This window comes from Trachypithecus francoisi, unplaced genomic scaffold (genome assembly GCF_009764315.1).
Source record: "Trachypithecus francoisi isolate TF-2019V2 unplaced genomic scaffold, Tfra_2.0 Lachesis_group3, whole genome shotgun sequence".
Taxonomy (NCBI): Eukaryota; Metazoa; Chordata; class Mammalia; order Primates; family Cercopithecidae; genus Trachypithecus; species Trachypithecus francoisi.
The window spans coordinates 147527944-147540964 of record NW_022681468.1 but is presented as its reverse complement, the minus strand read 5'-3'; the positions used below and the strand labels follow the sequence as shown (position 1 = coordinate 147540964).

The window sequence follows — 13021 nt, the reverse complement described above, 5'->3', positions numbered from 1 at the left end:
ATGTCATGTTCACTGTCTATTTGGGATGGCAGGCAACAATGCCCAACTGTGTATATACCAAGTATGTGTTAGGCCAGCATGGCTTATTTTGTGTATTGGTTATATGTGCCTTAGACATTATGATAGTAATGTAGCTGGGATTACAGGTACCCGCCACCACACCCAGCTAATTTTTTGTATTTTCAGTAGAGATAGGGTTTCACCGTGTTGGCCGGGTTGATCTCAAACTCTTGACCCCAAGTGATCCGTCTACCTCGGCCTCCCGAAGTGCTGGGATTATAGGCATAAGCCACCATGTCTGGGCAGACATTATGATATTCTTACATCATCCTCAGAAATCAAGTTAAGTCCTAAAACAAGTCTAGATTCAGGTGTGCTTGGAAACACTTGAGTTGGCCCTGAGTAATCAGGTCTAGTTTTTATTACTCCTATAACAGCCCTCAGGTTTTGAACCTATTATAGAAATGATGGGGATTTGACCTGGTCAAAGTACCCTTAACTTGGTTGTAAGGATGATCTCTAAATAACCATCCCTTGGTCCTACTATACAAGATTCTTTTTTTTTTTTTTTTTTTTGAGGGGAATCCCACTCTGTCATCCAGGCTGGAGTTCAGTGGTGCAATTGCAGCTCACTGCAACCTCCAGCTGCCAGGTTCAAGTGATTCTCCTACCTCAGCCTCCCAGGTAGCTGGGATTACAGGCACTCATCACCACACCCAGCTAATTTTTGTATTTTTAGTAGAGATGGGGTTTCATCATGTTGGCCAGGCTGGTCTTGAACTCCTGACCTCAGGTGATCCGCCCACCTCGGCCTCCCAAAGTGCTGGGATCACAGGCGTGAGCCACCATACCCAGCCACATACAAGCTTCTTAGAACAAATTTTTCCACAGCAAGAGGCTAGGTGCTTCAGGATCAGTACATGAAAGATTGTTATCATGTTGAATAGCTTCTAATACCTTTTGACACTGACATACTCACTGTGGGGAGTTATTGGTAGATTCAAGATTGAAGTTTACTGCTTCATAATAATAGCATTTTCTGGTTGACACTGTGAATGGAACACAAAATGTAACTTTACAACTTATTCTTAGAACAACTAAACCGCATAGAAGAAGGCTTGGACCAAATAAATAAAGACATGAGAGAGACAGAGAAGACTTTAACAGAACTCAACAAATGCTGTGGCCTTTGTGTCTGCCCATGTAATAGGTGAGTTGATAAATTAAGACGGTTTCAAAATAAATAAATGAGAGTACCCCACCTTCTCCCGCCAGCTAAGGTCGGAAGTATGACTGGGCTTAATGAGGAACTCTATTAGATAAATGTAAGTTGTCTCTCCTTCAGGCAGATTAAGCTTTTTGTGTAAATACTGCTTGTTCACTGAAAACTGTGACTTATATTTGACCAATCCTGGGATCAAGTTCCAATTTCAATTTGTAGTGATACATGAAAAGGTTAAGAAGTATAGAGAAATGTATATCTGGATGATGGTGAGCAGGATGGAGTTATTTTCTTTTCCTTTCACAAGAAGGAGTAGTAACAAAATATTGATTTTGTGGTAGGCACATGAGGGATGGCCAAAAGAATAGAAAAGTTGGGAAAGAATGGCAAAACATAAAAAATACATAAATCTAATGTTAGGTTATATGATAGTGACCAAGGCTAGGTATACAGAACTGATAAAGGTTGGGTTGGAGAGCATCTTATAGAAGAGGTAGGATATGGGTCGCGCTTTGAGTGATTAGAAGGATTTGGAGGAACAGTGAGGGCATTTCCTATGAAAGGTTCAAAATAAAGATTAACAAGGAGCTTGACTTAACTGAGCTGTGTGCTCATGTAAATGAGAAGTGGAAAGTAAGATATAAGTAGGTAGTAGAGGAACTTGAATGCCAAACTAAAGAGTTGATAGATTGGAGTGGAGTGTAAAAAGAAAAGACAGTATCTGGAGATTGAATGAGTGTACTCACGGCTGAAAGGTTTTTTTTTTTTTTTCCCCCTGAGACAGGGTCTCTGTTACTCAGGGTGGAATGCAGCGGCGTGATCACGGCTTACTTAAGCCTCTCTTTCCTGGGCACAAGAGATCCTCCCACCTTGGCCTCCCAAAGTGCTGGGATTACAGGCATGAGCCACTGCACCCAGCCAAAGTATTTTTTTTTTTTTTTTTGAGATGGAGTCTCACTCTGTCGCCAGGCTGGAATGCAGTGGCGCAATCTTGGCTCACTGCAACCTCTGTCTCCTGGGTTCAAGTGATTATCCTGCCTCAGCCTCTCAAGTAGCTGGGACTATAGGCGCCCACCACCACACTCAGCTAATTTTGTATTTTTAGTAGAGACATGTTGGCCAGATGGTCTTGATCTCTTGACCTCATGATCCGCCCGCCTCGGCCTCTCCAGTTGCTGGGATTACAGGTGTGAGCCACCGCACCTGGCCTCAAAGTATTCATTTTTAAAGAGCTTCTTAGACATTAGTATTTCATCCAGTTCTCAGCTGGTCTTGTAAATCAACAATGATTATATTTTTATATTTTCAGATAAGTGTTTTATGTAACAGCATTTTTGTGCCATTTCTACTGGAGAAAGTAGAGATTAATTCCTTGTCAGTCAACTTTAGTGTTTATTTTGGCCATGAGGAGTTAAGATTTGACAGTGTTCTTCCTAGTCTTATCCATTGACTTCCTATTCTAACACAAGTCTGTTGACCTGTTTACACCTTGGTTGACTAACGGAAAGTTTTTTTTTTTTTTTTTTTAAGACAGAGTCTTGCTCTGTCACCCAGGCTGGAGTACAGTGGTGTGATCTCGGCTCACTGCAACTTCCACCTTACAGGTTCAAGTGATTCTCCTGCCTCAGCCTCCCAAGTAGCTGGGATTACAAATGTGTGCCACCATACCCTGCTAATTTTTATATTTTTAGTAGAGACAGGCTTTCACCATGTCGGCCAGGCTGGTCTCAAACTCCTAACCTCAGGTGGTCTGCCCGCCTCTGCCTCCCAAAGTGCTGGGATTACTGCTCCCGGCTGAAAGTTCATATTTTAATAACTATAACTTGTCAATCAGAGCAGATTACTTTAAGCAAACAAGTTAAAATGTACAGATTGTTTGATACAAACTCTTAGCTATGTTTTACAAAAATAATTGTACCTTTCTTTTGTGTTCCATGTACCTTCTTGGAAGAGTACAGAAGAGAGGATGTAGATGAATTTTCTTGAGATCAGATGTTAGGAGAACAAGGAGAAAGAAGTCTCCCCTAAAATCTTAGAGCAAGATCAACTCTGAGTCACATACTGATAAACAGGAAGAGCATTGAATTAGACCTAAGATGGTCTAATATCATAGAAAGTGGGAAATGCAGCTACAGAGTATTAATTTTATGTCTCTTTGTGTATCCCAGCCAAGCATAGGCAAGCTTTTCTTGAAGACTGGTGGGAAACAAGGTAGAGTATGGTCCTGAATCAGCGTTCTTCAGCCTCTAACCTCAGTAGAACCCTTTCTCAGTGGATCAAGAGAAGGCACTACTTTTTTAGAGATGGCATCTCCCTCTGTCTCCCGGGCTTGAGTACAGTGGCACCACCATAGCTCAGTGTAGCCTCAAACATCTGGGCTCAAGCGATCCACCCACCTCAGCCTACCAAGTAGCTAGGATTACAGGTGTATGCCACCATGCCCAGCTAATTTTTTAAATTTTTTGTAGATATGGGGGTCTTGCTTTGTTGCCCAGGCTTCTATCAAACTCCTGGCCTCAAGAAATCCTCAGCCTCCCAAAGCACTGGGATTACAGGCTTGAGCCACTGAACTCAACTGGCACTTCTTTCTTTTCTTTTTTCTGGCACTTCTTGAGAGATGGAATCAAGGGACTGCTGTAACAAAACAGTTCCCTGAAGAGAAGAAAGCATTATCTCAGTTAAAGATGTCTGATTGTAATTGCCTTTCTTCCACCTATTTCTTTTTTACACCATTGAGACCTTCGCCAGTATGATATCTCTTATCCTCAGCTCTTCCTGTGATTCTTGCCTGTGTCTTGATCTTTCTAATCTGCTAGTCTGTGTTTCCGTTAGGCTCATTATGTGAATAACCATAATATGAGCTTCTTAAAGGTAGACATGAGATCTTGGTCTTTTGTATAAGGCCTAGTCTTAATACTGGCAGGAGTAGTCACAACCCAGGTCAGGTCCAGAGTTCCTTATTTGACATTTGAAAATACTTTTTCTTTTCTTTCTTTTTTTTTTTTCGAGACAGGGTCTCATTCTGTTACCTAGGCTGGAGTGCAGTGGCACAGTCATGGCTCACTGAAGCCTCAACCCATCCTCCAGCGTCAGCCTCCCAAGTAGCTGGGATTACAGGCACATGTCACCACACCCAGCTAATTTTGTATTTTTTGTAGAGACAAGATTTCACCATGTTGGCCAGGCTGGTCTCAAACCCTTGGGCTCAGGCAATCCACCCACCTTGGCCTCCAGAAGTGCTGGGATTGCAGGCATAAGCCATTAAGCCCTGCCGGCCATTCAGAAATCTGAAAAACTCTGAAAGCTTAAGTTTTGTTTCATTTTTGCTATAATGGTGCCACAACTCATTAGGGTATAAAATGTAGCCTGAACTGAAGCTATGTTTAGCTTTTATTACTTGCTGTAAATATTAATTGGTTTCACTACAGAAATACTGCTTTTGAGTCAGGGTCTCACTCTGTCACCCAGGTTGGAGTACAGTGGTATGATCTTGGCTCACTGCAGCCTCGACCTCCCAGGTTCAGGTGATCCCCCTACCTCATGAGTAGCTGGGACTACAGGTGTGTGTCACCATGCCTGGCATGTTTTTAAAACTTTTGTTTCTTCTTCTTCCTTTTTTTTTTTTTTTTTGAGACGGAGTCTCATCTGTTGCCTAGGTTGGAGTACAGTGATACAATCTCAGTTCACTGCAACCTCTGCCTCCTGGGTTCAACCGATTCTCCTGCCTTAGCCTCCCACATAGCTGGGATTACTGGTGCCCGCCACCACACCCAGCTAATTTTTGTATTTTTAGTAGAGACGGGATTTCACCATATTGGCCAGGCTGGTCTTGAACTCCTGACCTCAGGTGATCCACCTGTCTCAGCCTCCCAAAATGCTGGGATTACAGGCATGAGCCACCACGCCCAACCCTGTTTCTTTTTCCTTTTCTTTTCTTTTCTTTTTTTTGAGACAGAATTTTACATTGTCCCCCAGACCGGAGTGCAGCCGTATGGTCTCGGCTCACTGAAACCTTCACTTCCTGGGTTCAATCGATTCTCATGCCTCAGCCACCCAAGTAGCTGAGATTAGAGGCATGTGCCAACACCTTGCTAACTATTGTATTTTTAGTAGAGACAGGTTTTGCCATGTTGGCCAGGATGGTCTTGAACTCCTGACCTCAAGTGATCCACCTACCTCAGCCTCCCAATGTGCTGGGGTTACAGGCATGAGCTACCGCACCTGGACTTTAAAAACTTTTTGTAGAGACGAGGTCTCACTATGTTGCTCAGGCTGGTCTCAAACTCCTAAGCTCAAGCAGTCCTCCCGCATTGGCCTCCCAAAGTGCTGGTATTACAGACGTGAGCCACCACGCCCAATGTCACTACAGAAATATTAATGTATTTAATTATGTGGTACTGCCCAAAACATCTTGCCCCCAGTGGATTGGGATAACAGTTGTGGGCCTGTGTGTTAGTTTAAGGTACTATTCTGAGCATGTTAATTTAATCCTTAAACAGTAGCCTTAATATGAGATAGATGTTCTTTATTATTATCATTTTACATCCAGGCTACACTATGTAGTTAAATTGAGACCAACTTGGCAGAGGTTCAAAACCAGGCAGAGCCCTTACCTTTTTTTTTTTTTTTTTGAGACCGAGTCTCGCTCTGTCACCAGGCTGGAGTGCAGTGGTGTGATCTCAGCTCACCGCAACCTCCGCCTCCCGGGTTCAAGCGATTCTCCTGCCTCAGCCTCCCGAGTAGCTGGGATTACAGGCATGCACCACCACGCCTGGCTAATTTTTGTATTTTTAGTAGAGCTGGGGTTTCACCATGTTGGTCAGGCTGGTCTTGAACTCCTGACCACGTGATCCACCTGCTTCGGCCTCCCAAAGTGGTGGGATTACAGGCGTGAGCCACTGTGCCCAGCAGAACCATTGCTTTTAACTGTATGCTACATTGTTTAACTCTAAGAAAAGAATGGACCTTTATGTTGTTGCTCTTGTTAGATGTAATATTATATAGAAAACTTCTTGAGTAGATTTGTTCTTGAAGGTTTGTTTTCTTCTTCTTTTTTTTTTGAGAGAGGATTTTGCTCTGTTGCCCGGACTGCAGTGCAGTGGCATGAACATGGCTCACTGCAGCCTCAACCTTATGTGCTCAAGCAATCACCTCAGTCCCCAACCCCTGAGTAGCAGGGACTACAGGAATACACCACCACCACACCTGGCTAATATTGCCCAGGCTATTCTTGAACTCCTGGGTCTAATCATTCCTCTCCACTCAGCCTCCCAGAGTGTTGGGATTAGAGGTGTGAGCTAGCATGCCTGAGTAGAAAACCTTTTATTACCTTTTTGAGACAGGGTCTCACTTTGTTACCCAGGCTTAAATGCAGTGGCACAATCTTGGCTCACTGCAGCCTTGACCTCCCTGGCCCAAGCAATCCTCCTGCCTCAGTCTGCTGAGTAGCTGGGATTACAGGCATGCACTACCATGCCCAGCTAATTTTTGTATTTTTTGTATAGACAGAGTTTTGCCTTGTTGCCTAGGCTGGCACATCTTTTTTAAATAAGACATTGAAATAGCTTTACTTAAAAAAATTCTGTATTAGAAGGATATTTTAACTGTAGCAAATTCTTTCTAAAGGATTAGTAGAATTTAGTAACAGATTACCAGGGTTAAACTTTAAGATGGTGAATAAATGCCGTTCTGTGGTTTGTAAAATTTGAATTCTAAAAGAATAGCACAAATCCTTCTTTTTTTTTTTTTTTTTGAGATGGAGTCTCACTGTGTCACCTAGGCTGGAGTGCAGTGGCAGGATCTCGGTTCAGCTCACTGCAAGCTCCGCCTCCTGGGTTCATGCCATTCTCCTGCCTCAGCCTCCCGAGTAGCTGGGACTACAGGTGTCCACCACCACACCCGGCTAACTTTTTGTATTTTTAGTAGAGACGGGGTTTCACTGTGTTAGCCAGGATGGTCTCCATTTCCTGATCTCGTGATCCGCCCGCCTCGGCCTCCCAAAGTGCTGGGATTACAGGTGTGAGCCACCGCGCCCAGCCCAGAAATCCTTTTTTAAAATCACATATCTTAGGCAGTAATTGATAAATTGTAATTCTAATTAGTAAGAATTTGAAAGGAGACAGATTTAAAATGGTAAGTCTCAGAATAGTAAACTGCTTGATGTCCCAGTTTAAACTTTTTTTTTTTTTTTTTTTGAGATGGAGCCTTGCCCTGTTGCCCAGTCTGGAGTGCAGTGGTGCCATCTCTGCTCTCTGCAAGCTCCACCTCCTGAGTTCACTCCATTCTCCTGCCTCAGCCTCCTGAGTAGCTGAGACTACAGGCACCCAGTACTACGCCCAGCTAATTTTTTGTGTTTTTAGTAGAGATGGGGTTTCACCATGTTAGCTGGGTTGATCTCAATCTCCTGACCTTGTGATCCGCCTGCCAGGCGTGAGCCACCGCGCCTGGCCTTAAACTTTCTTAGATAAGGTATTCTTCTGTCTTAACTTGCCTGTTTTATAAAGTCTAACAGTGGCACATAGTTTGAAGACAGATTGGCATTTCTGACCACTTACTAAAGTTCCAAATTGGCACTACAGGTTTTCTGCTATTCCCATCTTAAGTCATACTGAGGTGTAAAAATTCAGCTCCGACTAATTAAAATGAATATTGAATTATATTTCATTCAGTAGTTGAGTGCTGCTTCCCTCCTGCTCACTGGAGACACAAGTATGAGTAAGGCATACCTCTGGCCCTGCCTGTTTTATTTATCTTGACATTATTTTTTATACCTCATGTAGTATGGGATATATTGTAGTTACTCAATAAATACTTGTTGATTTGAGCGTCCTTGAGAAACTTGTTGGCTGGTGGGAGAGTTTGATGTGTAAAAAGATTTTTTTTTTTCCCCAAAATAAAACAAAAATTTACTTGGACGTTATTCATTGGCTAATAGAACATTTTAGTCCCAATCCAACAAAATTCTAGGAAAATGTCAAGAACCAAGTTAACCAAGACCACTTTAAACAGAATCTTCATTCTAGGTATATGAAAACTGTTTCTTTAAATTAGAGATCTTTTTGGTCTTAAAGTCTAGAACTGAATCAGCTACAACTGCAAACAAGGTGATTAGTGCAAAGTAATACAAGTGTCCAAAGATAAGCTACTTCCCATTTTCCCTACTCAGTAACCCATTATCAAAATCCTTAATATTAGCCCTTCAATTTCCATGCATCTACGCAGTAACACCTAAAGCAACTATTTAAGGAATAAAGCCACACAAGGTCAGAGTAATTGAGCACCTAGTATGAACCAATTATCTAAATAGATTTCTAAAAGTCCATAATGAATCAGAACTCAGGTAAGTTACCACCATTTATCTTTTATATGTATACTTTCTTGCATATACAAGTCTCAGGAAGAGTAATGTCATACAAGAGCACTAGGAATTGTCACATACTCCCAAATGGGCAGCAAAAGGAGCAAACATTACTGATTTAAAACAGTACATACATACTAACTCAAAAAAATAATTTGGCAAATCATTTTCTAACAAAAGATTTTTTAAAATTACAATGAATATAAAATATATAAGAAAATAAAATATATACTAGAAGTAATTAAGAGAAATCTTAATCACTAAGAGGAAGGAGTCTCATAGCATCTCCATTGGTTTTTGCCTTCTCTTGTATTTTCTAATTTTAGGAAAGAATATAATCACCCAAAATTCTGAGGAAAAATGAAATGTGCTCTGGTTTAAATAGTTTTCTTATTTTTCTTTTTATCCAGATTGGTTGTTTCTGTGAAACCAGGCAGGAAATTGAATACATTATGTTTTTAAACATTAAACCTGCTTCTGTTCTGTTTGAGTGGCATTTACTATTTTCTGCGTTTCATTCTCTCACCTAATCTCTTCCTTTCTAATCTGCTTACTAAAATGAAGATTTAACATCAGAAGCCGGGCTCAGTAACTGATCAAAGGGAACTTTAAGATGCAGTCTTGTGGCGCAGTTTGGGCTGCTAACCTGCTATCTAAAGGTGATGCTTCAAATGGCTTTTCTGTGCATGTGCGTGGATTTTGTGAATGGTGGAAACTGTCTCTAAACCTGTGTGGTGGTGTGTAGTGTCAAGTGAATTTGTTCTTGATGGGTGCTGTCTCACAAAAGACGGACTTGACAAAAGGACCTTCATGTATAATACCATTCTTTGACAAATGTCTCTGATAACTAAGTTTTTGCTAAATAACATTTAAGGTTACCAAAATAACAACACTCCTGGAGTTTCTTAAGAAATTTAAAATAGGTTGATCTTTGAGACAGCTGCTGCAGTCTAGTTCTGATAAAAGGTAAGGGAAGTCATGCTAAATGCTTCTCTGTCTTCATAGGACTTTGATTTTAGCATCCTGTCTTCCATTAAGTTTCCCTACTTTTTTCTGGTTCTTGAGTCAAGATTTCCTCTGTTAAAGTTTTGCTTCTAATGATTTAGATTACCCATGATTTAGGCCACTACCAAATTAAGGAATCAATTGTCAGTCTAGTCATCTCAAATCCTATTTGGAACAAGGTGGGATATAAAATTTTAAATGCTACCATATCTGGTATCTTCTTATCTTAAATAAGGGTTTCCCCTTTATATATGTTATAAACTATTCTATAATTCCTGTTACATCATGTGTTAACTTGCTATGATTTCATGTTGAATTAATACAGAGCTAACTAATCTTAATTTTTCATAGGAGATAAGTTTTGTCAGCTTACTGTTTATTATTGTGTCTGACTCTTAATTTTAGATCTTTATAAGAATTATGAAGACCATGATTAAATGTTAACAAATTAAGTATTTGATTTCTACCCTTTGTTTCCTGCCCTCCTTTTTCCTTCTTTCCTTAGTTTGACTATCCAAAGCACACACACACTCACATTCACTCTTTATTATTAGTTTGTATTTATTTGGTCCCTTTTCTCCTTGATGTGAAATAGTCACAGCTAATATTTAGCTTTATTTTTGCTATTTTTAATTCAGTTAAAACTAATATTGATGCAACCAAAACTAAAATAAGAAATTATTGTTTTTGTGCTCATATCTTAATATTTACAGTTTTATCCTTAATAGCAGCTTCCTGAATTGACTAGGAATATTTCAGATTCTTAAAACTTGCCTTTTTTTTTGAGACAGAGTCTCGCTGTGTCCCCTAGGCTGGAGTATAGTGGCTCAATCTCAGCTCACTGCAACCTCTGCCTCCCGGGTTCAAGCAATTCTCCTGCCTTAGCCTCACAAGTAGCTGGGATTATAAGCTTGTGCCACCACACCCGGCTAATTTTTTGTAGTTTTAGTACAGAAGAGGTTTCACCATGTTGACCAGGCTGGTCTTGAACGCCTGACGTCAAGTAATTCACCTGCCTTGGCCTCCCAAAATGCTGAAATTACAAGCATGAGCCACCATCCCCAAACACTTGCCATTTTTGAATGAGACATTTAAGTGGAAAAAAAAGAGGTTCCAGTTAAAGACTATTAGACCACTCAAAACTAACAGTCAGTTGTAAATTAAGTTTCTAGATGGAGTTCTGAATTAAGACTTATCACCAATTTACTTAGGCATTTTATCATGAAGACTAATTTCTTCCCAGAGGGGCTTTTTTTTTTTTAAGAGTCCTGTCACAGATTAGAGCTATTATTTCTTACTGTAGACTAAAACAACCTGGTCCTAGTAATCTTTCATGTCACCATATTCCAACTACTTTCATCTACCTGTAGATCTCAAAGCTAAGAAATGGTAATGGACCAAAAAATAAACATGCCAGTTGGTAATCCGTGCACTTACAGGCATTAACTGTTGACTAAGGGTGAGGTTGAAGTTGAAGCCAATGAATTAAAATATTTATCCAGTGATTTACAAAGCAGTTTTATGTCTGTTATCAACAGAACATTTTATAGCCCTGCTAAACATTAAGTATTGTTATTATCCTAGTTTACTTACAAAGAAAGGGATTCTCTGAAATTGAAGTTTGCTTAAGATTCTGTAGCTTCTGAATGACATGCGTAGGATTGGAATTTGAAGTTATTTTACTCCAAATGCTGTTACTTTTGTTTGTTTGTTTTTTGTTTGTTTGTTTTTAGATGGAGTCTCACTCTGTCACTCAGGCTGGAGTGCAGTGGCGCGATCTCGGCCCACTGTACCCTCCGCCCTCCGAGTTCAAGTGACTCTCCTGCCTCAGGCTCCCAAGTAGCTAGGATTACAGGTGCCTGCCACCGTGCCTGGCTAATTTTTCATATTTTTAGTAGAGACAGGGTTTCACCATCTTGCCAGGCTGGTCTTGAATTCCTGACCTCATGATCCACCCACTTTGGCCTCCCAAACTGCTGGGATTACAGGTGTGAGCCACCGCGCCTGGCCTTTTTGTTTGTTTTAATCCTGACCTGTCCCTTTGCTTCTTCCAGATTAACTATTTAGTGTTCCAATATATAGACTACTAGAGTCTGTAGACAGACTACCAGAGTAATCTGAAGCACTCCTCCTGGATCGCTAAATGTCCCACTGACCTCGTATAAAACACAACAAGTGATTCCCAGGCTTTACCCCATATGTATTGGAGTAGAATCTCCAGAGTGCAACCTACATACCTATGTGTTCTACAGCAGAGGCCCTCAACACCCCAGCCATGGACCACTACTAGTCCATAGCCTGTTAATAGAAACTGGTCCTCATAGCAGGAGGTGAGCATTACTGCCTGAGCTCCGCTTCCTCTCAGATCAGCAGTGGCATTACATTCTCATAGGAGCAAGAACCCTATTGTGAACTGCGCATGTGAGGGATCTAGTTGTGTGCTCCTTGTGAGAATCTAACTAATGCCTGATGATCTGAGGTAGAACAATTTCATCCCCAAAGCATCACCTGGTCCCCATCTGTGGAAAAATAGTCTCCATGAAACTGGTCCCCAGTGCCAAAAAGGTTGGGGACCACTGAGATCGCTCTGATACTCAATTAAGTTTGGAAGGTATTACCTTTAAAGCATCTAAGACCCTTTGGAAGGAAAGTAATTAATTTAAAAACATTACTGTATTTGTGAACATTTTTTATTTTATTAACTTAGGTAAGCAGCTATCTGACAATGCCTTAAAAACAGGTTCCAACTTGATGGAGGAAACTCCAGGGTGATGGCAAGTGACAGGGTCTCGAGCAACCAAAAGGCATTACCTAGAGTGGATGTGCTGAATGAGACACACTGAACTGTCACACCACCTCTTCATAAACATGCAGAACATACTATAACTGCAAGAAAAAAAGTAGTTTTTTTTCCATCCCATTTGAAGGTAAACATGCCAACACAATGCAAAGCTGTAAAAAAATTCAAAGTCAGCTTTTTGTGTCTTTTCCCCTTGATACAGAAAGAACATCTTCAAAGATCAAGTCTTCTTTTTTTTTTGAGACAGAGTCTCACTCTGTTGCCCAGGCTGGAGTGTAGTGGCATAATCTGGGCTCACTGCAACCTCCGCCTCCCAGGTTCAAGTGATTCTTCTGCCTCAGCCTCCTGAGTTGCTGGGACTACAGGGGAGCGCCATCATGCCCAGCTAATTTTTATGTTTTTGGTAGAGACAGGGTTTCACCACGTTGGCCAAGCTGGTCTCAAACTCCTGACTTTGTGATCCGCCTGCCTCGGCCTCCCAAAGTGCTGGTATTACAGATGTGAACCACCACACTTGGCCAAGATCCAGTCATTTTAAAGACAGCAGAGTTTGATAACCAATCTGATTCTTTGTTTATAGACTATGCTTCAATCAAAAATCATTCACATGATCATTTTAAAACAATTCATTGGCACC

General features: G+C 41.1%; 1 protein-coding gene and 1 long non-coding RNA gene across 6 annotated transcripts in view; both read left to right on the top strand.

The window, feature by feature from the left end:
* The window catches only part of SNAP23 (synaptosome associated protein 23), a 43096-nt gene that overhangs the window by 21562 nt on the left and 8513 nt on the right, over window positions 1-13021 (top strand). For all 5 annotated transcript variants that reach the window (XM_033190442.1, XM_033190437.1, XM_033190438.1 and 2 more), the window contains exon 5: window positions 1093-1210. In XM_033190442.1, the coding sequence (XP_033046333.1) occupies window positions 1093-1210 (118 nt within the window). The remainder of the gene's footprint in view (window positions 1-1092; window positions 1211-13021) is intronic.
* Window positions 7194-8556, top strand: LOC117070810. Its single transcript, XR_004432064.1, has 2 exons — window positions 7194-7238; window positions 7650-8556. It is a non-coding gene; the product is annotated as an uncharacterized LOC117070810 (long non-coding RNA).